At 49.5% G+C, this 27673-nt stretch overlaps 1 protein-coding gene and 1 long non-coding RNA gene across 13 annotated transcripts in view; one reads left to right on the top strand and one right to left on the bottom strand.

Moving 5' to 3' along the window:
• Nucleotides 1-27673, bottom strand: part of LOC134343081 (rho guanine nucleotide exchange factor 2-like) — a 159714-nt gene that overhangs the window by 60892 nt on the left and 71149 nt on the right. For all 10 annotated transcript variants that reach the window (XM_063041951.1, XM_063041950.1, XM_063041953.1 and 7 more), the window contains one exon: nt 21453-21615. In XM_063041951.1, coding sequence (XP_062898021.1) covers nt 21453-21615 — 163 coding nt within the window. The remainder of the gene's footprint in view (nt 1-21452; nt 21616-27673) is intronic.
• Nucleotides 1-27673, top strand: part of LOC134343082 (uncharacterized) — a 30207-nt gene that overhangs the window by 2089 nt on the left and 445 nt on the right. The window contains exons 3-4 of one of the 3 annotated variants that reach the window (XR_010017149.1): nt 16948-17169; nt 19393-20934. This is a non-coding gene — a long non-coding RNA (uncharacterized LOC134343082). Of the gene's footprint in view, nt 1-16947; nt 17170-19158; nt 20935-27673 lie in introns of those variants that run through there. The other 2 variants (XR_010017150.1, XR_010017151.1) reach the window with 2 other exon arrangements.

Here is a 27673-nt window from a genome sequence, read left to right as displayed (position 1 = left end):
GGGGCTGTATACCGGGGAATGTGGAGGGGAGCTGGGTCTGCTGGGAGCAGTGGAAGGAATGGCAGGGGGTTGTACAACACACATCAGCGGGATCAGAGGCTTTAAACTCCTAAGCCCAGCATGTAGACTCAATGGCCGCTTTATTAGCTACCTCCTGTAAGCGGCCACTGAGTGTACGTTCATGGTCTTCTGCTGCTGTAGCCCATCCACTTCAAGGTTCGATGTGACGTGCGTTCAGGGATGCTGTTCTGCACACCACTGTTGTAACACATGGTGATTTGAGTTATTGTTGCCTTCCTAAACACAAAATACTCTGCAGATGCTGGGGTCAAAGCAACACTCACAACACGCTGGAGGAACTCAGCAGGTCGGGCAGCATCCGTGGAAACGATTAGTCAACGTTTCGAGCCGGAACCCTTCATCAGCTGCCCAACCTGCTGAGTTCCTCCAGCGTGTTGTGACTGTTGCCTTCCTGTTAGCTTGAACCAGACTGGCCATTCTCCTCTGACCTCTCTCGTTTTCGCCCCATTCTCTGTAAACTCTAGAGACCGTTGTATGTGAAATCCCAGCAGATCAGCAGTTTCTGAGATACTCAAACCACCCCGTCTGGCATCAATAATCCTTCCACGATCAAGGTCACTTCCCCATTCTAAACAACAACTGAACCTCTGAGTTGCTGCCAAACCATTGGCTGATTAGATATTTGCATTAACGAGCTGGTGTATCAGAGTGGCCACTGAGTGTAGATGCAACAACAAGAAAGTCACACCAGTGTCTTTACTTTCTTAGGAAGTTAAGGAGGTCCGGCTTGTCACTGAATGCTCTTATAAACCTCTGCAAATGTACTATTGAAAGTATCCTGTCTGGTTGGTCACGGTCCGGTACAGCAAATCAAATGCACAGAAACATACAATGCTGCAGAGAGGAGTGGACTATGTCCAATACATCACAGACACATCCCTCTCCACTATCGGTCGTATCTACAGGAGGCAACATCCATCACAGATCCCCACCATCCAGGCCAGGCCACCTTCTCACAGCTCCCATCGGGCAGGAGGTACAGAAGCCTGAAGTCCCACACCACCAGGTTCAGGAACAGCGACTTCCCTTCAACCGTTCGGTTCTTGAACCGACCGTCACAACCCCAATCACCACCTCAGTATATGACCACTTTGCACCACAATGCACTTTGTTTTAGTTCCAGTTGTGTTCCTTCTTGTAAAAATTATGTAATTTACAGTTCTGTGCACAGCTAGGGTGCCTCAGAGTTTTGCACAGTACTGTGGTAATCTTATGCATTACTCTGTACTGCTGCCGGAAAATAACCAAATTTCGAGACGTATGTGAGTGATGATAAACTGATTCTGATATTCTCTGCTGTGGACTGAGAGTGGGGGATTATGGTTGAGAAAAGGGGAAGGGAGAGGGGAGGCAGTGGGAAGCACCAGAGAGACATTCTGTAATGATCAATAAACCAATTGTTTGGAATCAAATGACCTTGCCTGCTGTCTGAGAGCTGGGTCTATCTGCACCTGCACCACCCCCTCACTCCTTCTCTGCCACTTGTCCTACACCCCTCCCACAGCACTCCACCCTCACCATTCCTAACATCTTTTGCTCCCGTCGGATTTACAAACTCGCTCTCCACTCCACATCGACAAATACAAAAGTCTTAGGCACCCTAACTATATACAGTGCCTATAGAAAGTATTCACTCTCCTTGGGAAGTTTTCATGTTTTATTGTTTTACAACATTGAATCACAGTGGATTTAATTTGCCATTTTTTGACACTGATCAACAGAAAAAGACTACTGTCAAAGTGAAAACAGATCTCTACAAAGTGATCTAAATTAATTACAAATATAAAACATAATATAATATAATTGATTGCATAAATATTCACCCCTTTAATATGACACACCAAATCATCACTGATGCAGCCAATTAGTTTTAGAAATCACATAATTAGTTAAGTGAAGATCTGTTTTTGGAGACTTGTGTGCAGTCAAGGTGTTTCAATTGGCTGTAGTAAAATTACACCTGTATCTGGAAGGTCCAACTGCTGGTGAGTCAGTATCCTGGCAAAAACTACACCATGAGGACAAAAGAACACTCCAAGCAACTCCGCAAAGAGGTTATTGAAAAGCACAAGTCAGGAGACGGATATAGAAAATTTCAAAGTCACTGAATATCCCTTAGAGTCAATCATCAAGAAATGGAAAGAATATGGCACAGCTGTAAATCTGCCTAGAGCAGGCCGTCCTCAAAAACTGAGTGTCCATGCAAGAAGGGGACTAGTGAGGGAAGCCACCAAGAGACCTGCGACAACTCCGGAGGAGTTACAAGCCTCAGTGGCTGAGATGGGAGTGACTGCGCATACAACAACTGTTGCCTGGGTGCTTCACCAGTCACAGCTTTATGGGAGAGTGGCAAAGAAAAAGCAATGTTTCTGTTGATCGGTGGCAAAAAAAGCCAAATTGAAAAAAACTCTCATGAAATCTCAGCTAGAGTTTGCCAGAAGGCATGTGGGAGGCTCTGAAGTCAGTTGGAAGAAGGTTCTGTGGTCTGATGAAACTAAAATTGAGCCTTTTGGCCATCAGAAGAAATGCTATGTTTGGCGTAAGCCGAACAGCATACATCAGCAAAAACACACCATCATTACCATGAAGCGTGGTGGTGGCTGCATCATGCAGTGGGGATGCTTCACTGCAGCAGGCCCTGGAAGGCTTGTGAAGGTAGAGGGTAAAGTGAATGCAGCAAAATACAGGGAAATCCTGAAGGAAAACCTGATGCTGTCTGAAAGAGAACTGTAACTTGGGAGAAGATTACGAATTGACAATAAACTGGACTGGTCAAAGAACACTGAGGCTGTCTACAAGAAGGGTCAGAGCCGTCTCTATTTCCTGAGGAGACTGAGGTTCTTAACATCTGCCGGATGATGCTGAGGATGTTCTACGAGTCTGTGGTGGCCAGTGTGATCGTGTTTGCTTTTGTGTGCTGGGGCAGCAGGCTGAGGGTAGCAGACACCAACAGAATCAACAAACTCGTTCGTAAGGCCAGTGAATGTTGTGGGGATGGAACTGGACTCTCTCACGGTGGCGTCTGAAAAGAGGATGCTGTGTAAGTTGCATGCCATCTTGGACAATGTCTCCCATCCACTACATAATGTACTGGGTGGGCACAGGAGTACATTCAGCCAGAGACTCATTCCACTGAGATGCAACACAAAGCGTCATAGGAAGTCATTCCTGCCTGTGGCCATCAAACTTTAATAAATGTGAAGTTATCCACTTTGGTGGCAAAAATAGGAAAACAGATTATTATCTGAATGGTGGCCGATTAGGAAAAGGGGAGGTGCAACGAGACCTGGGTGTCATTATACACCAGTCATTGAAAGTGGGCATGCAGGTACAGCAGGCGGTGAAAAAGGCGAACGGTATGCTGGCATTTATAGCGAGAGGATTCGAGTACAGGAGCAGGGAGGTACTACTGCAGTTGTACAAGGCCTTGGTGAGACCACACCTGGAGTATTGTGTGCAGTTTTGGTCCCCTAATCTGAGGAAAGACATCTTTGCCATAGAGGGAGTACAAAGAAGGTTCACCAGATTGATTCCTGGGATGGCAGGTCTTTCATATGAAGAAAGACTGGATGAACTGGGCTTGTACTCGTTGGAATTTAGAAGATTGAGGGGGGATCTGATTGAAACGTATAAGATCCTAAAGGGATTGGACAGGCTAGATGCAGGAAGATTGTTCCCGATGTTGGGGAGGTCTAGAACGAGGGGTCACAGTTTGAGGATAGAGGGGAAGCCTTTTAGGACCGAGGTTAGGAAAAACTTCTTCACACAGAGAGTGGTGAATCTGTGGAATTCTCTGCCACAGCAAACTGTTGAGGCCAGTTCATTAGCTATGTTTAAAAGGAAGTTAGATATGGCCCTTGTGGCTACAGGGGTCAGGGGGTATGGAGGGAAGGCTGGGTTCTGAGTTGGATGATCAGCCATGATCATAATAAATGGCGGTGCAGGCTCGAAGGGCCGAATGGCCTACTCCTGCACCTATTTTCTATGTTTCTATGTTTCTATGTTTACAACTCCTCCCTTGGAGGGTCAGACAGCCTGAGCCAATAGGCTGGTCCTGGACTTATTTCATAATTTACTGGCATAATTTAAATATTACTATTTAACTATTTATTACTATTTTCTATTACTATCCTATTACTATTTATTATTTCTATGACTATTACTATTTACTATTTATTAATAGTACTATTACTATTTATTATTTATGGTGCAACTGTAACGAAAACCAATTTCCCCCGGGATCAATAAAGTATGACTATGACTATTTGTTTCCCAGCAAGACAATGACCCCAAGCATAAAGCCAAAGCTACGCAAGAATCGCTTAAAAACAACAAAGTTAATGTCCTGCAGTCAGAGTTCAGACCCCGATCCAATTGAGAACTTGTGGCTGGACTTGAAAAGGGCTGTTCACTCATGAACCCCATGCAGTCTGATAGAGACTGAGCTGTTTTGTAAAGAAGAATGGGAAAAAATTGCAATGTGCCCAGATGTACAAAGCTGATAGACCTATCCACACAGAGTCAACACTGTAATTGCTGCCAAAGGTGCATCTACTAAATACCGACTTGAAGGCGGTGAGTAATTATGGAATCAATTATTTTGTGTTTTATATTTGTAATTAATTTAGATCACTTTGTACAGATCTAATTTCACTTTCACACAAAAGTGTCTTTTCTGTTGATCAGTGTCAAAAAAAAAGCCAGATTAAATCCTCTGTGATTCCATGTTGTAAAACAAAACATGCAAACTTCTGGGGGGGGGGGGAGGGGGCTGAAGCAACACACTCAAAATGTAGGAGGAACTCAGCAGGCCAGGCAGCATCTAGGGAAAAGAGTAGTTGATGTTTTGGGTCGAGACCAGTATTTTGTGTGTGTTGCTTTGATTTCCAGCTTCTGCAGATTTTTTTTTTGTGGGGGGGGGTGCGGGTTGCCAGTACTTTTTATAGGCACTGTATACTTCAGTAAGACTTTTGCACAGTACTGTACAAAAATGCTTTTCTTGTGAATGCTGCTTATCTGATTCAGTGTGCCTGTGATGCTGTAGAAAGTACATTTTCATACATGTGCATACTTGTATTTGAGCATGTGACAATAATCTCAACTTTGTGCACTCCTCCATCCTGGGGAGGTGTCAATATTCAAAACCAGCACTCCAGGTTCACCCACAGACTCAACAAACGGTGGTCATGAACCAGCCCTTCATTGTAAAGGCAGAACTTGTGGGGTCACCCAGCAAAGACATGGCCCAATATGTTCATGCTGACCCATCTCCACTGACTCCATTCCTCCGCACTCGGTCTGTCCACTTCTCTGCCTCGTGATTCCAGATACTTCAATGTTGTGAGAGAGTCTCTGCCTGCACCACCCCCTCAGGCAGTCTGTCCCACCCCACTATGAGGAGAAAAATTACCTTCCAGTTTCCCTCTCAATCCCTCCACCCTCAGCTTAAATCTCTGCCCGCAGGCTAGGTACCTCTGGCATGGGAGAATTTTCACCACTATCTCTGCCCCTCATAAATCGGTCTGCCTCCCCCACACAGAGAGAACAGCCTCTCCCATCTCCATTCGGAACTGAAGCACTCCGTCCCAAGAAACATCATGGCAGCCCAACAGTTAGTGTAATACTATGACAAAGCCAGCAACCTGGGTTCAAATCCTGCTCTGGGTGAGCGGAGTTTGTGTGTTCTCCGGGTGATCCACGTTTGCTCCCATTTCCAAAGACGTATGGGTTAATGGGTTAACTGGTCACATGGGTGCAATTTACCAGGCTGGGCTTATTGGCACTTAAGGTCCTGCTACCATGCTGTATCTCTAAAAAAATAAAATGCCCCGGGGGATCTCCTCTGCACCCCCTCCAGTGCAGTCACCTCCATCCGAGAATCTGTGACCAGAACTGCACACAGTGCTCCAGCTGTGGCCTGACCAGTGGTTTCTAAAGTTGGACCATAACCTCCCTGCTCCTGTATTCTGTGCCCCGGTTAATGGAGACAAGTTTCCTATACACTTTCTTCACCATCCTTTCCACCTACACTCAGTGGGCACCTTACAGCTACTTCCGATATGACCTTCTACTGCTGTAGCTATGCACTTCAAGGTTTGATATGTTGTGCATTCAGAGATGCTCTGTCTTCAGCACACCACAGTTGTAACCAGTGGGTATTTGAGTTACTGTCACCTTTCTGTCAGCCTGCACCAGTCTGGCCATTCTCCTCTGACCTCTCTCACTGATGAAGTATTTTCACCCACAGAACTAGCCCCTCACTGGATGTTGTTTTGTTTTTCGCACCATTCACTTTAAACTCCAAAGATTGTTGTGCGTGGAAATCCTAGACACCAGCTGTTTCTGAAATACCCAAACCACCCCATCTGGCACCAACAATCATCCCACAGTCAGTCACAGATCACATTTCTTCCCCATTCTGAAATTTAGTCTGAACAACACAACCTCATGACCATGTCTGCATGCTTTTATGCATTCAGCTGCTGCGTAATTGTCTAACTGGATATTTGCATTAAAGAGGTGTGCAGGTGTACCTAATAAAGTGGCCACTCAGTGTATGCTCCCACCTTGGGGATACCTGTAACCAAGGCCTCTCTGTTCCACAATACTCCCTAGAGCCTAACGATTGATGACCTTCCAAACTGCACTTACATGCATTAATTTCCATCTGCTCTTCCCAGATTATTTGATGAACTTGTTAACATTACTGTGGCACATAATCAGACTCCACACTGTCAACAACACCATCTATTCTAGTATCATCCGCAGACTTCCTGAGCACATCTCTGACATTCACATCCAAGTTGTCAGCACAAATGACAAACAACAAGTCTTCCAGCATTGACTTCCTCTTGCTTGGGTTCAAAGAACCCTTCCACAGAAGTGACGTAAGAGATTCTGCAGATACTGGAAGTCTTAAACGACACACATGAAATGCTGCAGGAACACAGCAGGTCAGGCAGCAACTACGAAGAGGAAGAAATAGTTGACGTTTCAGGCTGAGACCCTGAATCGGGACTAGAAAAGGAGGGGGATGAAGCCAGAATAAGGGGGTGACCAAACAGAGGAGCATAAAATTATGAGAGGCAAAGACAGGCTGAATGCAGTCTTTTCCCCAGGGTTGGGAATCAAGAACCAGAGGGCACCAGCTTAAGGTGAGAGAGCAGAAATTTAATAGGAATCTGAGCAACAATTTCTTCACCCAGAGGGTGATCAGTATATGGAACTAGTTGCCAGCGGAAATGGTTGAGGCAGGTACATTAACAATTAAAAGGCAGGTACACGGATAGGAAAGGTTTAGAGGGATAGGGACAGGTACACGGATAGGAAAGGTTTAGAGGGATACGGACAGGTACACGGATAGGAAAGGTTTAGAGGGATATGGACGGGTACACGGATAGGAAAGGTTTGGAGAGATATGGACAGGTACACGGATAGGAAAGGTTTAGAGGGATATGGACAGGTACACGGATAGGAAAGGTTTAGAGGGATATGGACAGGTACACGGATAGGAAAGGTTTAGAGGGATATGGACAGGTACACGGATAGGAAAGGTTTAGAGGGATATGGACAGGTACACGGATAGGAAAGGTTTAGAGGGATACGGACGGGTACACGGATAGGAAAGGTTTAGAGGGATACGGACAGGTACACGGATAGGAAAGGTTTAGAGGGATACGGACAGGTACACGGATAGGAAAGGTTTAGAGGGATATGGACAGGTACACGGATAGGAAAGGTTTAGAGGGATATGGACAGGTACACGGATAGGAAAGGTTTAGAGGGATACGGACAGGTACACGGTTAGGAAAGGTTTAGAAGATACAGACAGGTACACGGATAGGAAAGGTTTAGTGGGATAAGGACAGGGACACGGATAGGAAAGGTTTAGAGGGATAAGGACAGGGACACGGATAGGAAAGGTTTAGAGGGATAAGGACAGGGACAGGGATAGGAAAGGTTTAGAGGGAGCTGGACAGGGACACGGATGGGAAAGGTTTAGAGGGATACGGACAGGTACACGGATAGGAAAGGTTTAGAGGGAGCTGGACAGGGACACGGATGGGAAAGGTTATATGGATTGGAAAGGTTTAGAGGGATAGGGACAGGAAAGGTTCAGAGAGATATAGGACAAATGCTATTAGGTCTATCTTAGATGGGAATCTTGGTCAGCACGAACCCGTTGGTCTGAAGGGCTCGTGTGTCTGTATCAATAGCTCCCCTGGTGGTCAGAGGTTATCAGAGAAGATTCCTTGTATGACTCACGTGTTACTGGGCATGTAACATGGCCACTCAGCTGATAGAGCAGGAACATCTCTGTGCCCTTCGGCTCACACAGAGTCACAGAAACAGGCCCTTCCGCCCAACCAGCTTGCCCATGCCCACCAAGAATCCCATCTCAGGCAGTCCCATTTACCCACAGTTTGCCCATATCCCTCAAACCTTTTCATCCCATTTACCTGTCCAAGTACCTTTTAGATGTTGTACGGCACACAACTGGGCCTGAAGCCCACCCCACAGACGCTGACTTTATTACCAATCTACAGTAAGCACGAGAGCCATGTCAGTCTGTGCTTTGTCTGCAACTGCAACTGGTATTGGGTTTGGTTTATTGTCACATGCACGGAGATAGAGTGAAAAACTTGCCTTGCACGTGACTCATACAGATCAATTCATTACACAGTGCACTGATGTAGAGCAGGGTAAAACAATTCACAGAACGTAGAATAAACTGTCACAGCTACAGAAAAGGTGCAGAGCAGGTAAAGGGTGCAAGATCTTAATAGGATGGGTTTTGAGGTGAAGAGTTCATCTATCACTGAAAATGCCCCTGAAATGAAGAAGTTATATCTGATTCCATCATCTCCTCCGGGAGTGTGTGATGGGACAGTGTGGAGGGAGCTTCACTCTGTGTCTGACCCAGGGAGTGTGTGATGGGATGGTGTAGAGGGAGTTTTACTCAGTGTCTGACCCCGGGAGTGTGTGATGGGACGGTGTGTAGGGAGTTTCACTCTGTGTCTGACCCCGGGAGTGTGTGATGGGACGGTGTGTAGGGAGTTTCACTCTGTGTCTGACCCCGGGAGTGTGTGATGGGACGGTGTAGAAGTAGTTCACTCTGTGTCTGACTCCGGGAGTGTGTGATGGGACAGTGTAGAGGGAGTGTCACTCTGTGTCTGACTCCGGGAGTGTGTGATGGGACAGTGTAGAGGGAGTGTCACTCTGTGTCTGACTCCGGGAGTGTGTGATGGGACAGTGTAGAGGGAGTTTCACTCTGTGTCTGACTCCGGGAGTGTGTGATGGGACGGTGTAGAGGGAGTTTCACTCTGTGTCTGACTCCGGGAGCGTGTGATGGGACAGTGTAGAGGGAGCTTCACTCTGTGTCTGACCCCAGGAGTGTGTGATGGGACAGTGTAGAGGGAGTTTCACTCTGTGTCTGACTCCGGGAGTGTGTGATGGGACGGTGTAGAGGGAGCTTCACTCTGTGTCTGACTCTGTGAGTGTGTGATGGGACGGTGTAGAGGGAGTTTCACTCTGTGTCTGACTCTGGGAGTGTGTGATGGGACAGTGTAGAGGGAGTTTCACTCTGTGTCTGACTCCGGGAGCGTGTGATGGGACAGTGTGGAGGGAGATTCACTCTGTGTCTGACTCCGGGAGCGTGTGATGGGATGGTGTGGAGGGAGTTTCACTCTGTGTCTGACTCTGGGAGTGTGTGATGGGACAGTGTAGAGGGAGTTTCACTCTGTGTCTGACCCCGGGAGTGTGTGATGGGACAGTGTAGAGGGAGTTTCACTCTGTGTCTGACTCCGGGAGTGTGTGATGGGACGGTGTGGAGGGAGTTTCACTCTGTGTCTGATCCCGGGAGTGTGTGATGGGACGGTGTAGAGGGAGCTTCACTCTGTGTCTGATCCCGGGAGTGTGTGATGGGACGGTGTGGAGGGAGTTTCACTCTGTGTCTGACCCCGGGAGTGTGTGATGGGACAGTGTAGAGGGAGATTCACTCTGTGTCTGACTCTGGGAGTGTGTGATGGGACAGTGTAGAGGGAGTTTCACTCTGTGTCTGACTCTGGGAGTGTGTGATGGGACAGTGCAGAGGGAGATTCACTCTGTGTCTGACTCTGGGAGTGTGTGATGGGACAGTGTAGAGGGAGTTTCACTCTGTGTCTGACCCCGGGAGTGTGTGATGGGATGGTGTGGAGGGAGCTTCACTCTGTGTCTGACCCCGAGAGTGTGTGATGGGACGGTGTGGAGGGAGTTTCACTCTGTGTCTGACCCCGGGAGTGTGTGATGGGACGGTGTAGAGGGAGTTTCACTCTGTGTCTGACCCTGGGAGTGTGTGATGGGACAGTGTAGAGGGAGTTTCACTCTGTGTCTGACCCTGGGAGTGTGTGATGGGACGGTGTGGAGGGAGTTTCACTCTGTGTCGGACCCCGGGAGTGTGTGATGGGACGGTGTGAAGTGAGTTTCACTCTGTGTCTGACCCCGGGAGTGTGTGATGGGACGGTGTAGAGGGAGTTTCACTCTGTGTCTGATCCCGAGAGGGTGTGATGGGACGGTGTGAAGTGAGTTTCACTCTGTGTCTGACCCCGGGAGTGTGTGATGGGACGGTGTAGAGGGAGTTTCACTCTGTGTCTGACCCCGGGAGTGTGTGCTGGGACGGTGTGGAGGGAGTTTCACTCTGTGTCTGACCCCGGGAGTGTGTGATGGGACGGTGTGAAGTGAGTTTCACTCTGTGTCTGACCCCGGGAGTGTGTGATGGGACGGTGTAGAGGGAGTTTCACTCTGTGTCTGATCCCGGGAGGGTGTGATGGGACGGTGTGGAGGGAGTTTCACTCTGAGTCTGACCCCGGGAGTGTGTGATGGGACGGTGTAGAGGGAGTTTCACTCTGTGTCTGACCCCGGGAGTGTGTGATGGGACAGTGTAGAGGAGTTTCACTCTGTGTCTGACCCCAGGAGTGTGTGATGGGACGGTGTAGAGGGAGTTTCACTCTGTGTCTGACCCCGGGAGTGTGTGATGGGACGGTGTAGAGGGAGATTCACTCTGTGTCTGACCCCGGGAGTGTGTGATGGGACTGTGGAGGGAGTTTCACTCTGTGTCTGACTCCGGGAGTGTGTGATGGGACTGTGGAGGGAGTTTCACTCTGTGTCTGACCCTGGGAGTGTGTGATGGGACGGTGTAGAGGGAGCTTCACTCTGTGTCTGACCCTGGGAGTGTGTGATGGGACGGTGTAGAGGGAGTTTCACTCTGTGTCTGACCCCGGGAGTGTGTGATGGGACAGTGTCGAGGGAGTTTCACTCTGTTTGACCCCAGGAGTGTGTGATGGGACGGTGTAGAGGGAGTTTCACTCTGTGTCTGACCCCGGGAGTGTGTGATGGGACGGTGTAGAGGGAGTTTCACTCTGTGTCTGACTCTGGGAGTGTGTGATGGGACAGTGTAGAGGGAGTTTCACTCTGTGTCTGACCCCGGGAGTGTGTGATGGGACGGTGTAGAGGGAGTTTCACTCTGTGTCTGACCCCGGGAGTGTGTGATGGGACGGTGTGGAGGGAGTTTCACTCTGTGTCTGACCCCGGGAGTGTGTGATGGGACAGTGTAGAGGGAGTTTCACTCTGTGTCTGACCCCGGGAGAGTGTGATGGGACAGTGTGGAGGGAGTTTCACTCTGTGTCTGACCCCGGGAGTGTGTGATGGGATGGTGTAGAGGGAGTTTCACTCTGTGTCTGACTCTGGGAGTGTGTGATGGGACGGTGTAGAGGGAGTTTCACTCTGTGTCTGACCCCGGGAGTGTGTGATGGGACGGTGTGGAGGGAGATTCACTCTGTGTCTGACCCTGGGAGTGTGTGATGGGACGGTGTAGAGGGAGTTTCACTCTGTGTCTGACCCCGTGAGTGTCTGATGGGACCGTGTGGAGGGAGTTTCACTCTGTGTCTGACCCCGGGAGTGTGTGATGGGACGGTGTAGAGGGAGTTTCACTCTGTGTCTGACCCCGGGAGTGTGTGATGGGACAGTGTAGAGGAGTTTCACTCGGTGTCTGACCCCGGGAGTGTGTGATGGGACGGTGTAGAGGGAGTTTCACTCTGTGTCTGACCCCGGGAGTGTGTGATGGGACGGTGTAGAGGGAGATTCACTCTGTGTCTGACCCCGGGAGTGTGTGATGGGACTGTGGAGGGAGTTTCACTCTGTGTCTGATCCCGGGACTGTGTGATGGGACGGTGTGGAGGGAGTTTCACTCTGTGTCTGACCCCGGGAGTGTGTGATGGGACAGTGTAGAGGGAGTTTCACTCTGTGTCTGATCCCGGGAGTGTGTGATGGGACAGTGTAGAGGGAGTTTCACTCTGTGTCTGACCCCGGGAGTGTGTGATGGGACAGTGTGGAGGGAGTTTCACTCTGTGTCTGACCCTGGGAGTGTGTGATGGGACGGTGTAGAGGGAGCTTCACTCTGTGTCTGACCCCGGGAGTGTGTGATGGGACGGTGTAGAGGGAGTTTCACTCTGTGTCTGACCCCGGGAGTGTGTGATGGGACAGTGTCGAGGGAGTTTCACTCTGTTTGACCCCAGGAGTGTGTGATGGGACGGTGTAGAGGGAGTTTCACTCTGTGTCTGACCCCGGGAGTGTGTGATGGGACGGTGTAGAGGGAGTTTCACTCTGTGTCTGACTCTGGGAGTGTGTGATGGGACGGTGTAGAGGGAGTTTCACTCTGTGTCTGACCCCGGGAGTGTGTGATGGGACGGTGTAGAGGGAGTTTCACTCTGTGTCTGACCCTGGGAGTGTGTGATGGGACGGTGTGGAGGGAGTTTCACTCTGTGTCTGACCCCGGGAGAGTGTGATGGGACAGTGTGGAGGGAGTTTCACTCTGTGTCTGACCCCGGGAGTGTGTGATGGGACAGTGTGGAGGGAGTTTCACTCTGTGTCTGACCCCGGGAGTGTGTGATGGGACGGTGTAGAGGGAGTTTCACTCTGTGTCTGACCCCGTGAGTGTGTGATGGGACCGTGTGGAGGGAGTTTCACTCTGTGTCTGGCCCTGGGAGTGTGTGATGGGACGGTGTAGAGGGAGTTTCATTCTGTGTCTGACCCCGGGAGTGTGTGATGGGACAGTGTGGAGGGAGTTTCACTCTGTGTCTGACCCCGGGAGTGTGTGATGGGACGGTGTAGATGGAGTTTCACTCTGTGTCTGACCCCGGGAGTGTGTGATGGGACGGTGTAGAGGGAGTTTCACTCAGTGTCTGACCCCGGGAGTGTGTGATGGGACAGTGTGGAGGGAGTTTCACTCTGTGTCTGATCCCGGGAGTGTGTGATGGGACAGTGTAGAGGGAGTTTCACTCTGTGTCTGATCCCGGGAGTGTGTGATGGGACTGTGGAGGGAGTTTCACTCTGTGTCTGACCCCGGGAGTGTGTGATGGGACGGTGTGGAGGGAGTTTCACTCTGTGTCTGACCCCGGGAGTGTGTGATGGGACAGTGTAGAGTGAGTTTCACTCTGTGTCTGACCCCGGGAGTGTGTGGGGGAAGCCTCACTCTGTCTGACCCTGTGCCATGCCGGGCCTGATGGATGTGTCTGTGTCTCTCTCTGTTTCCGGGGCTGACGGTGACGGTGACAGACAGCAGCACGCACCTCGGGCCATTGCTGTGCAGCCCGTTGTCAAGGTGTCAGTTAACAATTGGATAATTGGCATACAGCAATGGTGACTGCGCCTGCCCTGGCCAACTGCTCCTTTACGTCCCGTGCTTGTGGAGAGGTACAGACCCATTGCATCATCTCAGTGAGTGTGATCGAGTCTCTGGTGGGGCATGCAGAGTGGGGGCTGGGGAATCTGAAGGGAGGGGGCGGAGCATTCGTGTTGGACAACGATTCAAGCTCTTCCCAGCTCGGAGCTGCCAACAGGACACATGCCGTCGGGAGCAATGCTCACAAACCACTCAGAGACAAAAATAACTCATAGAAACAGCAAGAGCTGGCTGGGGGGGTGGGGGTACTGGTCTGTTAAACAACAAATCAGAGAGCGAGGAGGAGACTGCAACACCACACAAAATGCTGGAGGAACTCAGCGGGTCAGGCAGCACCCGTAACCCTTATCAAAATGCTGTTCTCCGATTGGCCATGGGGTCCAGCAAGGCTGGAGTGACCAGTGATAGGGGAGGTTTCATGGGTGGGGAAGTGTTAGTCAAGTTAATACAATGTGGCCAGCATGCGGCTAACTGCAATCAAAGGGCTGAGATGCTCGTACCAGTCAGTCAATGACTTCTCCTCCCGTCCTATGCTCAGCATCTCCCACTCCACCCACATGTTAGGGTGAGAGTTATGGTCACACCCATGGTCTGGCCCAGGTCTAACCCGTAACTAGGAGCCCCTTAAACACCTCGATTGTATCTGCCTCCACCACCTCCCCAGGCAACGCATTCCCGGCATCCACCACTCTCTGTGTTAAAAAAACCACCACAGAAACTGCTTGAACTTTCCCCTCTCCCCTCTCACCTTAGCATACGCTCTCCGGTATCAGAGTCTAGAAACAAGATTCTGACTGTCTACTCTTTATCTGTGCTTCTCATAATCTTATAAAATCCTATCAGAACTCCCCTGTTCCCCCACCGTTCCCGAGAAGTTTGCCCAACCTCTGCTTATAGTTCGTGCTCTCTAATCCAGGCAGCGTCCTGGTGAACCTCTCCAAAGCCTCCGTATCCTTCCTGTAACGGGGAGAACTGAACTTAGAATGTTCTAGATATGGCCTAACTAGAGCTTTATAAAGCTGTAACATGATGTCCTGACTCCTGAACTCAAGAATCCTGGGGCACACTGAGGAACAGAGGGACAGCAAGGATCTCTGAAGGTGACTGCACTGGTGAATTAGCCAGCACATAGAATACAAAGGCATGGAGATTATAGTTCAACTTTATCAACCACTGGTCAGGCCACGGCTGGAGCACTGTGCAGCTCTGGCGACCACAGGAAGCGACTGCACTGGACAGGGGGTAGAGAAGATCCCACACTACGTCCCAGGCAACGTCCTGTAGAGGAGATTCCGCAGTGTTTCAGTCACAAGAGAGATGCAGAAAAGGTTGTTTCTGCTCCCCCTGGAGTGGAGAACCATAAGAGATTCGGCCAAATGACTCTGCTCTGCCATTTGATCGTGTCTGATTCACTTTCCCTTTCAATCCAATTTGCATACCTTCTCCCTGTAATCTTTAATGTCCTTACTAATGAAGAAATTATCAACCTCCACTTTAAATATATCCAGTGACAGCTGTTTGTTGCAATGAATTCCGTAGATTCACCACCATCTGGCTAATTAAATTCTTCCTCATCTCTTTTCTAAATGAGTATCCCTTGATTTAGAGGCTGTACCCTTTGGTGCTACACTCCCCCTCTCTGTCCACTCCATCTACATAGAGTACGGGCTCAGAGCTATCAAACACCGCTCATGCATTAACCCTTTCATTCCTGGGATAATTCTCATGAACACCTGCACCCTGTTCAATGCCAACACATCCTTTTTTTAAGATAGGAGGGCCAAACTTGCTGTCGATTCTCCAAGTGTGGCCTGAACGATGCCTCAGAAGGCCTTGGCGTTACAGCCTTGTTTCCACATTCGAGTCCTGGTGAAATGAATGCAAATCACATTTGTCTTCCTTACCACTGACTCAACCTGCAAGTTAACCTTCAAGGAATCCTGCACGTGGGCTCCCAAGTCCCCTTACACCACCAATTTCTGAATTTTTTCCCCATTTAGAAAATAGTCCAGACCTCTATTATGAGGCTACAGATAGGACAGACTGCAGGAAACTTCACCCCGTATCAGAGGCAGGGCACAGACAGAGTCACAGAACACTACAGCAGAGAAACAGGCCCTTCAGTCCATCTAGTATATTAGCCTGCACTGGGATCATAGCCCTCCATTGCCATTCCATCCTCGTACCTATCCAAACTCCTCCCAAATGTTGAAATCGACCCCACGTTCCCCACGACCCCTCATTCCTCCGAGATGCAGCACAGAGCGTCATAGGAAGTCATTCCTGCCTGTGGCCATCAAACTTTACAACTCCTCCCTTGGAGGGTCAGACACCCTGAGCCAATAGGCTGGTCCTGGACTTATTTCATAATTTCCTGGCATAATTTACCTATTACTATTTAACTATTTATGGTTCTATTAGTATTTATTATTTATGGTGCAACTGTAACGAAAACCAATTTCCCCCCAGATCAGTAAAGTATGACTATGACTAAGTCATCCAACACTTGTGCTGGCAACTCACTCCACACTCTCACCACCCTCTGAGTGAAGAAGCTCTCCCTCATGTTCCCCTTAAATATTTCACCTTTCACCCGTAACCCATGAGCTCTTGATCCAGTCTCACCCAACCTCAGCAGAGAAAGCCTGCTGGCATTTACCTTATGTACATACCTCATAACTGTGCAAATCTCCTCTCAGTTTTCTCTGTTCTGGGGAATAAACTCCTAATCCACTCAGCCTTTCCCTATAACTCAGGTCTTCAAGTCCCAGCAAAATTCTTGTAAATTTTCTCTGCACTCTTTCAATCAAATTTTCTCTGCACTCTTTCAATCTTATTTACACCTTTCCTGTAGGCAGGTGACCAAAACTACACACGATACTCCAAATTAGGCCTCACTAACATCTTATACCATTTCAACATAACATCCCAACTCCTACATTGACTTATGAAGGCCAACGTGCCAAAAGCTTTCTTTACTACCCTATCTACCTGTAATGCCAGTTTCAGGAATTACGGATGTGTATTCGCAGATCCGTCTGTTGTACCGCACCCCTCAGTGCCCCACCACTCACTGTGTAAGACCCCACCCCACCCTGGCTGCAGCACCTCACACTTGCTTGCATTAAAATCCATCTGCTATCTTTCAGACCTTTCTCCCCAGCGGTATGGAAACCGGACCCTCGGCCTGACGGCTTCCTGTGGCCAAGTGCATATGCTCTAAAGCACTGCCTTCTCACTTCTCTGCTGATGGGATCTTACTGTGCACATTAGGGACGTGCAAGGGGTTGGCGGTGTACAAGCAACGTCAAAAGCCCAGGCCAGATGCAGTGGAAGACCCTCAGGACCAGAATGGACTCAGCTTCTGGCGAGTAAGTCTGGGCCCCCTGTTTCAGTGCTGGGCTGGGAGGGGGTTAATGGAATTTCCAGTTTCCATGCTGCGGCCGTTTGGACAGGCGGCGAAGGCAGGGTGGACTGCAGGCAGAGGGTGAAATGATTAAAGCAAGTCAGCTCCTGAGGAACAGCTGTGGGCCTGTGCCAGGCCTCAGACTGAATTCCAGTGTCTGGGCGTCACCGGCTGCTTTCACAACCTCTCATAACTGTTTACAGGCAGCGGGGCAGGGCAGACTCACACTGCCAACAGCCAACAGCTGCGGAGAAAGCAGCCATTGTCTCAGCTCCAACAGCTGTGAGGTGACAGCAGCAGGAGGGGAGGGGGAGTGCAGGGCAGTGAGTGAGTGAGGGGAGGACGGTGGGAGAGAGGTGAGGGGCAAGGGTGGGTGAGTGGGGGAGGGGAGTGAGTGAGTGAGGGGAGGAGGAGTGGGGGAGAGGCGAGGGAGAAGGAGGGGCATGGGGGAGGGGAGGGGGAAGGGGTAGTGCAGGGAAGTGAGTGAGTGAGGGGAGGGGAGGGGGAGAGGCGAGGGGGAAGGAGGGGCGAGTGGGGGAGTGCAGGGAAGTGAGTGAGGGGAGGGGGGGAGAGGCGAGGGGGAAGGGAGGGCGAGTGGGGAGTGGAGGGGCAAGGGGGAAGGGAGGGGGAGTGCAGGGAAGTGAGTGAGGGGAGGAGGAGTGGGGGAGAGGCGAGGGAGAAGGAGGGGCATGGGGGAGGGGAGGGGGAAGAGGGAGTGCAGGGAAGTGAGTGAGTGAGGGGAGGGGAGGGGGAGAGGCGAGGGGGAAGGGGGGCGAGGGGGAGTGCAGGGAAGTGAGTGAGGGGAGGGGGAGGGGGAGAGGCGAGGGGGAAGGGAGGGCGAGTGGGGAGTGGAGGGGCAAGGGGGAAGGGAGGGGGAGTGCAGGGAAGTGAGTGAGGGGAGGAGGAGTGGGGGAGAGGCGAGGGAGAAGGAGGGGCATGGGGAGGGGAGGGGGAAGGGGGAGTGCAGGGAAGTGAGTGAGTGAGTGAGGGGAGGGGGAAGGAGGAGCGAGTGGGGGAGTGCAGGGAAGTGAGTGAGGGGAGGGGGAGGGGGAGAGGTGAGGGGGAAGGGAGGGCGAGTGGGGAGTGGAAGGGCAAGGGGGGAAGGGAGGGGGAGTGCAGGGAAGTGAGTGAGGGGAGGGGGAGGAGAGGTGCGGGGATGGGTGGAGAGGGTGGAGGGAGAGGGAAGGTTGAGGCAGGAAGCGGTGGGGGGAAGGGAATGGATAGAGGAGGGTGAGCACTCAGTGTGGAGATGCGGGGAGGGAAGAGGGTTAAGGAGGAAGATTTGGGAGGGGTGAGGGTGAGTGGGGAGATGGGGAAGGGCTGAGGATTGATTGGGGAGATGGGTGAGCTGTGAAGGGGGTGGGAGGAAACAAATGGGGCAGAGGGCGAGGGGGGAGCTCCTCTACCCACCTATCGACACCTCCACTTATCTGAAGGAGATAGGAGATCAGCACTTGTACAAGCTTCACCTGGCACAGAATTCTCTGAGTTGCAGGTTCATCAGCCTGGCAGTGGGAAGCCATGCCGACCCACAGCACAGCACAACTCCCACACAGGGAACATGGCAGTCACCACAGCCTAGCGCAGACGGGTGAGGGGGGTAACGGGTACTGAGTGGTGGGGGTGAATGCTGTAACTCACCACTCAGTGGCACAGTCACACAGAATAGGGGCTGCAGGGGATAGACCCATCGCTGTTTAACACCGGGGTATGGTACCGGTGGGGACGGGTCTGTCACTGTACAACACCGGGGTACAGTCCCGGTGGGGAGGGGTCTGTCACTGTACAACACCGGGATACAGTACCGGTGGGACGGGTCTGTCACTGTACAACACTGGGGTACAGTACCGGTGGGCAGGGGTCTGTGACTGTATGACACCGGGGTACAGAATTGTATTACACCCTCTCACCTCTCTCTCCTTTCTGAAATTATGGGTTTTCATGTACTTTCTAGTGATTGGTATGGCAATGTGAGAATCTGGAGAGCTTTGGGATCTGAGAACTCAGGCATCCTCTCCCGCCATCTGCTACTTTCCAATCTCAGTGCTATGAGTGTCCAGGCCCTTGGGATTGACTCGTTGTCCTCTTACCAAAGGCTCTGACTGACGGCTCCTTTCGTTTCCTGTTCTCACTAACCCCTGACTTATCCATCCAGCTATCCAGCTGCTTTGTGTTTCTTCTTTGACAGTGCACACAGAGGAACCGTTTGATCTGTCTGCCTTATGGAACTCTGAAGGCTGTCGGGAGTGCTTGTATAAAATCACCAGGGGCAAAGATAACATGGATGGTCACAGTCTTTTTCCTCAGTGCAAGTGTGATCAGCAGCTACAGGAAACGTTTGGTGCAGGTTATTACTGCTAAAGGAGGTTTTACCACTTATTGAATACAAGGGTTCACATGCTTTTTCCAGCCTGGACTGTGAATGATTGAACAACATGTTCAATAAAGACATGAAAAGTACAATTGTTTGTGTGTTATTAGTTTAGGCAGATTGTGTTTGTCTATTATAGTGACTTAGAAGAAGATCGGAATACATTTTATGAGTAATTTAACGCGGAAAACCAGGTAATTGCAAAGGGTTCACAAACTTTTTCTTGCACCTGTAAGCTTCTTACAGAGTGGTGCATATGTGAAATACCCCAGCAGGGGTGGCGGTAGAGACAGAAACACTAGGGACATCTAAGAAACTCTTATACCAGCAGACAGAGGATGGAAATACAGAAGGGCTGTGTGGGAGGGAAGTGCTAGATCTCAGAGTAGGTTAAAAGGTCAGCACAACATCCTGGGCCGAAGGGTCTGTACTGTTCTACGTTATGTACACCCACCAGCTCCTCCCGACCTCTATCAATGCCTAAAAATAACTCAGAGGCTGAATGCATTTTCTCCCTGCCACAACAATTCTGCCTCAGGATGTTCCAAGCACTCTGTAAATGACGAATCCCACCCAGCATTTTACCCAGAACTGACGTCAGGCTGACTGAGTTCACAGTTCCCCTACACTCCTCACCTCTCCTGTTACGTACGCTCCTGTCTAGACAACAGGGACAGTTTCACAACCCAGAGAATTATAGAAGAAAATTGTTTTTAAAACTCTGCGATGAGCGATATCAGGAACAGGACACTTGTTCCTGTTTTACCCCTTTGTAGTCAGTGGTAACAATAATTTCTTCATTGCCTATAACTCTTTTCCCAGTAATTGGACAGGAAGTGACTAGACATTCAGATCTGTAAGATTTTGCCTGAACTGTTTCTGCCCAAGCCACATTTATTTTTGCTTCTCCCTTGCGGTTATTTTTAGTGACGGTCTTTGCCATTGAACTGTACTTAGCTAATCAAGGACTATCCCTCACTACCGCGTGCATTTTCTAATTTTCCTTTGCCAATACCTCGTGCTCCTCACCAACCAGGGGAGTGTCCACCCCTCAACATCTGGCCTGTTCACCAGCAATGTTCACACACATCTGGGGAGCAAACCATCACAGTCTACCCTCTCAACATCTGGTACTGCGGACCAAGTGAGGCCCACCCTCAACATCTGGGCTACCAACCAGTACGTTCCAATCTCTCAACATCTGGGCCGGCCACAGCTGTGCTGTGAGGACGTCAACCTCTGACAACGGTCATAGGCCGTTAATGGGTTAAGAAAGCCGACTCTGCAATCCCCGAGTTCGAATCCCGTCAGAGATTATGGAGAAACTTCAAACAGATCTCACCCTCCCAGACTCAGGACCCAAACACTCCTTCCCCTTCGCTTCTCAGACCCCTCTTTCCTTCTGTCCCTTGACTTCTCTCTCCTTGCCCCCTCACTCTGCTGATCCTCTCTCCCCCCCATCTCACTCCTCGCCCTCTACCCTTTTGTGCCCTTGTTCTCCCTCCTCCCCCAACGATCTCCTTTCTCTCCTGCTCTTCCCTCATTCCCCTGACCCTCTCTCCTCCCTCATCCTTTTGCTTCTCCCTCAATTGCCGTACCCCTCTCTCCCTCCTCCTTTGTCCCCACACTTCCTGGATCCTCTCTCCCTCCCCGGCCACTCTCTCCCCCTCACCCCCTGCCCCTCTCCCTCCTCACCCAAGCCTCCCTCATTCCCCTGCTCCCTTTGTCTCTTTCCTGCCTCACTTCTTCCACCCTCCATAGATTCATCCTTTCTCCCTCCCTCCCTCTCTCCCCCCACTCTTCCCTTGACCCCCAGACCCCTTTCTCATCCCAATCTCCCTCCATTCCTTGACACCTCTGCAGGAGGAAGGACTTACTGGGGCAGACGAAGGCCTCCTTGGTGATGATGCTCTTGTTGCAGGCATAGCACAGGGTGTTTCCCGACACGGTGATGGAGGTGAAGAGGTGCCCATTAGTGATCCTGGTCTCCCGCTCCTTCGCCTCCTTCTCTCGTTCCTTCTGCTTCTCTCGCTCCTTGTTCTGCAAGATGAACACAGCGGGTCAGGACCAGGCGATCGCTGACCAACACCACTGCCCCCCGTAACAGCACCTCAACCCCTCAACATCCCCATCACTTCCGACGGGGAGCAGGCATTATCCACAGACACACACCTGCATTACCGACAGCAATCTTCCCCCACCTCCCCAGACAGAAGTATCCTGGAGTATCATATTCAGTTCTGGTCAGTTCTATTTCTTCATTTTACTGTTAAGTGCCTTCAAGAAAATTAATCTTAAAGCAGTCAGTATATGGTGGCATCGATATAATTTGATAATAAATTTACGTTGACATTGAGCAGCAAGGGCGAGCTAGGCTGCATCTGGAGGCTGTTGTGTGCTGGGGCAGCAGGCTGAGGGTAGCAGACACCAACAGAATCAACAAACTCATTCGTAAGGCCAGTGATGTTGTGGGGATGGAACTGGACTCTCTGACGGTGGTGTCTGAAAAGAGGATGCTGTCCAAGTTGCATGCCATCTTGGACAATGTCTCCCATCCACTACATAATGTACTGGGTGGGCACAGGAGTACATTCAGCCAGAGACTCATTCCACCGAGATGCAACACAGAGCGTCATAGGAAGTCATTCCTGCCTGTGGCCATCAAACTTTACAACTCCTCTCTTGGAGGGTCAGACACCCTGAGCCAATAGGCTGGTCCTGGACTTATTTCCTGGCATAATTTACATATTACTATTTAACTATTTATGGTTTTATTACTATTTATTATTTATGGTGCAACTGTAATGAAAACCAATTTCCCCCGGGATCAATAAAGTATGACTATGACTATGAAAAGATTCACCAGGAGGCTACCTGGATTAGAGAGCAGACAGATTGGGCAAACCTGAGTAGTTTACTCTGGTGTGGAGGCTGAGGGGAGACCTGATAAAGGTTTATAAAGTTATGAAAGGGATACAGAGTATTTTTCCTGGGGTAGGCATGGCCAGATGGTGGGAATCCTTGATGATGGGAGTCACCTTGAGGGAGAACCTCAGGTGGATGCTGTCAGTGATGGGGAAGGCTGTGCCCGCTACTCTCTACAGCCTTGTGTCCTATACCAGGCAGTCAGCATAATACCTTCTACATTACATGTCCTACTGGCATGGCAGAAACTGATGGAAAACGTGATTGAAATGTGTAAGATTATAGAGGCACAGATCGATAATCTGCTGTCTTTTACCCAGGGTTGAAATGTCTAGTACTAGAGGGAGTGCACTGGAGGAGAGAGGGGTAAGTTCTGAGATGTGGAGGGCAAGGTTCTTTGCACAAAGAGTGCCGGGTAACTGGGGTGGGGTAGTGGAGGCAGATACAATGCAGACGTTTGAGACGGGCATGACAGTGTGCAATGAATGGACCGTGTGACAGTAAAAGGGTTAGTTTAGTTAGGGAACACACACAAGGTGTGGGAGGAACTCAGCAGGTCATCAGCATCTATGGAGAGGAATAGAGAACCAATGTCAGGGCCTTCATCAATGCCTGAGTTCTTCCAGTGTTTTTATGTTGCTCTGGATTTCCAGCAGCTGCAGAACCTCGGTGTTTGTGGCTTAATTTAGTACAAAGGGCAGTACTCATTCTATGATCTCTAAATTGCTTCCTGTCATTCTTCTGTCCAAAGAACAAACTTCACACCTCTCAGCTTCAAACACAGCCTGGAACAACCTCCCTCAGCTCTCTCGCAAACAAGCTACCCACACTGACTCTTAAACAGTGGCCCTGGTCTTCGATCCTCTCCCACCTGCAGACTGGGGACACAGGAGACAGCAGATGCCAGGACATGGGACAAGGCCACAAGACGGTGGTGGAATTCAGCAGGGCCTCCACACCCATCTCCAGACACTTCCGGATCTTAGAATGCTGAGCAGAACAGCAGAAGAACAACCCTTTGGCCTATTATCTTGTGCTGAAGCAATTAATGATGCTTGCTTACACTAAAGGCTGATTTATACTTGTGTGTACCAGCTTACGCTGTAGCCTACGCAAGTTGGCTACGCCATTGTGAGCATTTATACTTGTGCGTTGGTGTGTCTGCAATTCACTGCCAAATCATTAGTTGGCGGTGGGGTTTCTATGCCACTGTGTTGAGTTTCTTCGTGTTGAAACTCAACACGAAGAAACTCAAACTTCAAACAAAGGCGACTGAAACTGAAGGAGGGTGAATTTTCTGTGCTTGTCCAGCCACTGAGAGACATGGATGAGGAAATACATTTCAAATATTTTCGGATGTTCGCAGGTAGATTTGACAATTTGGTTCATCGTCTCCAGCCATTTATTTCGCATCGGTGTACGCACAGTATACTCAGAGACTGGCAATCACCATTCAAGTTTTAGCTTCAGGTGGAAGTCAACAGGCTGTAGCAGCTAGCTACAAACTGGTGTCGAGCACAGGCTCCTCCATAATTTCGGAAGTCTGTAAAGCTTTATGTAAAGCATTGCAGCCAGAGTTCCTTCCCTGCCCTTCAGTCGCCCAATGGGAAGCTATTGCAGCGTAGGAGGAAATGCGATGCTACCAAGCGGACCAATCACAGCTGTTGCGGTCTGCGTCGCTGCGACGCGCAGTTACATTTTGGGAGAGGTGCGCGAGAGGCTACGGCATAGAGTACAGCATAGGGTGTGTGGCTAGGTATTTGACGCACAAGTATAAATCAGCCTTAAGCCCTCCTACACAATGTCCCTCCATTTCCAGTACATTCATGTGCCTAACTAAGAACTTTTTAAACAACTTGATTGCATTTTTCTCCACCAATTCGTTCCAGTCATGCACCCAGCCCCCACTCTCTTTGTTAATACTTACCCTGCAAATTTCCTTTGAAAATCCCCTCTCACCCTAAATGCATGCCCACTGGTATTAGACATTTCCAACTTGGGAAAAAGATACGTTTTCTATCCATGCCTTTCATATACATATAAACATCCATCAGGTCTCCCCTCAGCCTCTGGCAAACTGCAGAAAACAACCCAAGCTCGTCCACCCTCTTATATCTCACAACCTCTAATCCAGGCAGCTTCCTGAAAACTTTCCTCAGGCCCTCTGCAAAGTCTCCAGATCTTTCCTGTAATGGGGTAGCCAGAACTGAATGCAAAGGCAGCAGCAAGCTCGCGAGCGTAGCGCTTTACAGCACCACAAAACCGTGGTCAACCCCCAATGCTGTCTGTCAGAAGTTTGTACCCTCTCCCCGTCACATGAGTTTCCTCACACGTTCCAAAGAGGGTTAGTAAGGTATGGGGGTGACACTGGCAAGCTGCCCCCAGCACATCCTCGGACTATGTTGGTCACCGACACAACAACACATTTCACTCTGTAGTTCGATGTACAAGTGACAAATAGAGCTAACATTTGACCTTTCTCTCGCTACCTTGCCTAGCCACAGCAACAGCTTCAGTTCCCTGGCTCCCATTGCTTCCCCTTCACCATCCAGTCCTCGTACACTTGCACTCTCTGTCAGGAAAGCCTCGGGGCTCTCCGCTTCTTTCTGGACAACGGACCCAGCCAGTTCCCCTCCACCACCACCTGGCTCCCACCCTCAACAACTTCTCCTTTGCTTCCTCCTACTTTCACCACACCAACGGTGTTTCTGTGTGTCCCCTTTTACACCTGCCTTTGGGCTAGCTTCGTGGAACAGTCCACATTTGGAGGGCTTTCCCCAACTCTTTCTGCGCTCCATCAACAACTGCGTTGGTGCTGCTTCCTGCACCCATGCCAAGTTCACCAGCTTTAACTACATCAACACCAGCTCCCACCCTACCCTAAAGTTCACCCAGTCCATTCTCGACACTTCCCTCGCTGACCCGACCTGCAGGGCCTCTGGGGAACGGATAAGGCCTGAGACCCATGGGGCAAAGAAACCAGTCCCTGCCTCCAGAGAATGTTTTTCTACTTCAGTAGTAAATTTTATTCTTTATATAAAAATTATACCCAGGAATAAATGCTTTGCAAGAAATTTTCACATTCTTCATGTCATTCTGTCAGTACATTCAGCAACACACACGAAATGCTAGAGGAACTCAGCAGGACTGGCAACATTTGTGGTGGGAATTTTTTTTAAAAAATTGACATTTTGGACTGAGACGCTTCATCAAGAGGGTACCCAGGTGAAAGTTCTTAGTCTGAAACAATGACTGTTTATTCCCTTCCAATACAGTAGCGCTAGAAAGTTTGTGAACACTGTAGAATTTTTCCTGTTTCTGCATAAATATGATCTTAAAATGTGATTAGATCTTCATGCAAGTCCTAAACTAAATAAAGAGAACCCAATAGCAAACAAAAAACAGTATACTTGTTCATTTCAAAAACAAAAGAAAATCTACAGATTCTGGAAATCCGAGCAACACACATAAGATGCTGGAGGAACTCAGCAGGCCAGGCAGCACCTATGGAAAGAAAGTACAGTCGGCATTTTGGGCCGAGACCCTTTGACAGCACGTTCATTTACTTATTCAGAAAAATGGCCCACTATTAAATGGAAAAAGTATGTGAACTTTTGCTTTCAGTAACTTGTGTAACCCCCATGTACAGCAATAAATTCAACCAAACAATTCCGGAAACTGTCAATCGGTCCTGCACATTGGCTTGGAGGAATTTTAGGTCATTCCTTCTGACAAAACTGCTTCAACTCTGGTGGGCTTCCTTGCATGAACTGCTTGCTTCAGGTCCATTTCTATAGGATTAAGGTCAGGACTTTGACATGGCCATTCCAAAACATCAATCTTCTTTTTAAACCATTCTGTTGTTGATTTATTCTTGTCTTTCGGATCATCGTCTTGTTGCATTATCCAATATCAACAAAGCTTCAGGTGATAGACTGCTACCCAGCCATTCTCCTGTAAAACATCTCGATACAATTTTGAATTCAATGATTTCAAGCTGTCCAGGCCCTGAGGCAGTAAAGCAGCCCCAAACCACGACGCTCCTTTCACCATGCTTCACGGTTGGGATGAGGTTTTGGTGTTGGTGTGCAGTGCCCTTTTCCTCCAAACATAGCAAATGTACATTTCTGCTCACAAGATCAACTTTTCTCTCATCTGCTCACAGAACATGGTCCCAGAAGTGTTGTGGAACATCCAGGTGGTCTTTTGGAAACTTGAGACATGCAGCAATGTTTTCTCTTGGAGAGCAGTGGTTTCCTCCGTGGTGTCCTTCCACAAACACCATTCTTGTTCAGTGTTTTTCTCATAGTGGACACATGAACAGAGACTTTAGCAAGTTCCAGATATTTCTGCAGATCTCTTACTGTTACCCTTGGGTGCTTTTTCACCTCCTCCAGCATTGCACGTTGTGCCCTTGGTGTGATCTTTGCAGGATGCCCACTCCTCGGGAGAGGAGCAACAGTACTGAGTTTCCTCCATTTGGAGACTATTTCTCTTACTGCCAACTGATCAGGTCTTTAGAAATGTTTTGGTAGCCTTTTAGAAACCACAGAAACACTACAGCACAGAAACAGGCCTTTTGTCCCTTCTTGGTTGTGCCGAATCATTTTCTGCCTAGTCCCACTGACCTGCACACGGACCATATCCCTCCATACACCTCCCATCCATGTATCTGTCCAATTTATTCTTAAATGTTAAAAAGGAACCCACATCTACCACCTCGTCTGGCAGCTCATTCCACACTCCCACCACTCTCTGTGTGAAGAAGCCCCCCCTAATGTTCCCTTTAAACCTTTCCCCCTTTACCCTTAACCCATGTCCTCTGGTTTTTTTCTCCCCTTGCTTCAGTGGAAAAAGCCTGCTGCATTCACTCTATCGATACCCATCATTTTATATACTGTTCCTTTATCAAATCTCCCCTCATTCTTCTATACTCCAGGAAACAAAGTCCTAACCTATTCAACCTTACTCTGTAACTCAGTTTCGCAAGTCCCGGCAACATCCTTGTAAACCTTCTCTGCACTCTTTCAACCTTATTTATATCCTTCCTGTAATTTGGTGACCGAAACTGAACACAATACTCCAAATTCGGCCTCACCAATGACTTATACAACCTCACCATAACACTCCAACTCTTATACTCAATACTTTGATTAATAAAGGCCAATGTACC

This window comes from Mobula hypostoma, chromosome 2 (genome assembly GCF_963921235.1).
Source record: "Mobula hypostoma chromosome 2, sMobHyp1.1, whole genome shotgun sequence".
Classification (NCBI taxonomy): Eukaryota; Metazoa; Chordata; class Chondrichthyes; order Myliobatiformes; family Myliobatidae; genus Mobula; species Mobula hypostoma.
This window is presented reverse-complemented; position numbering and strand designations above follow the sequence as displayed.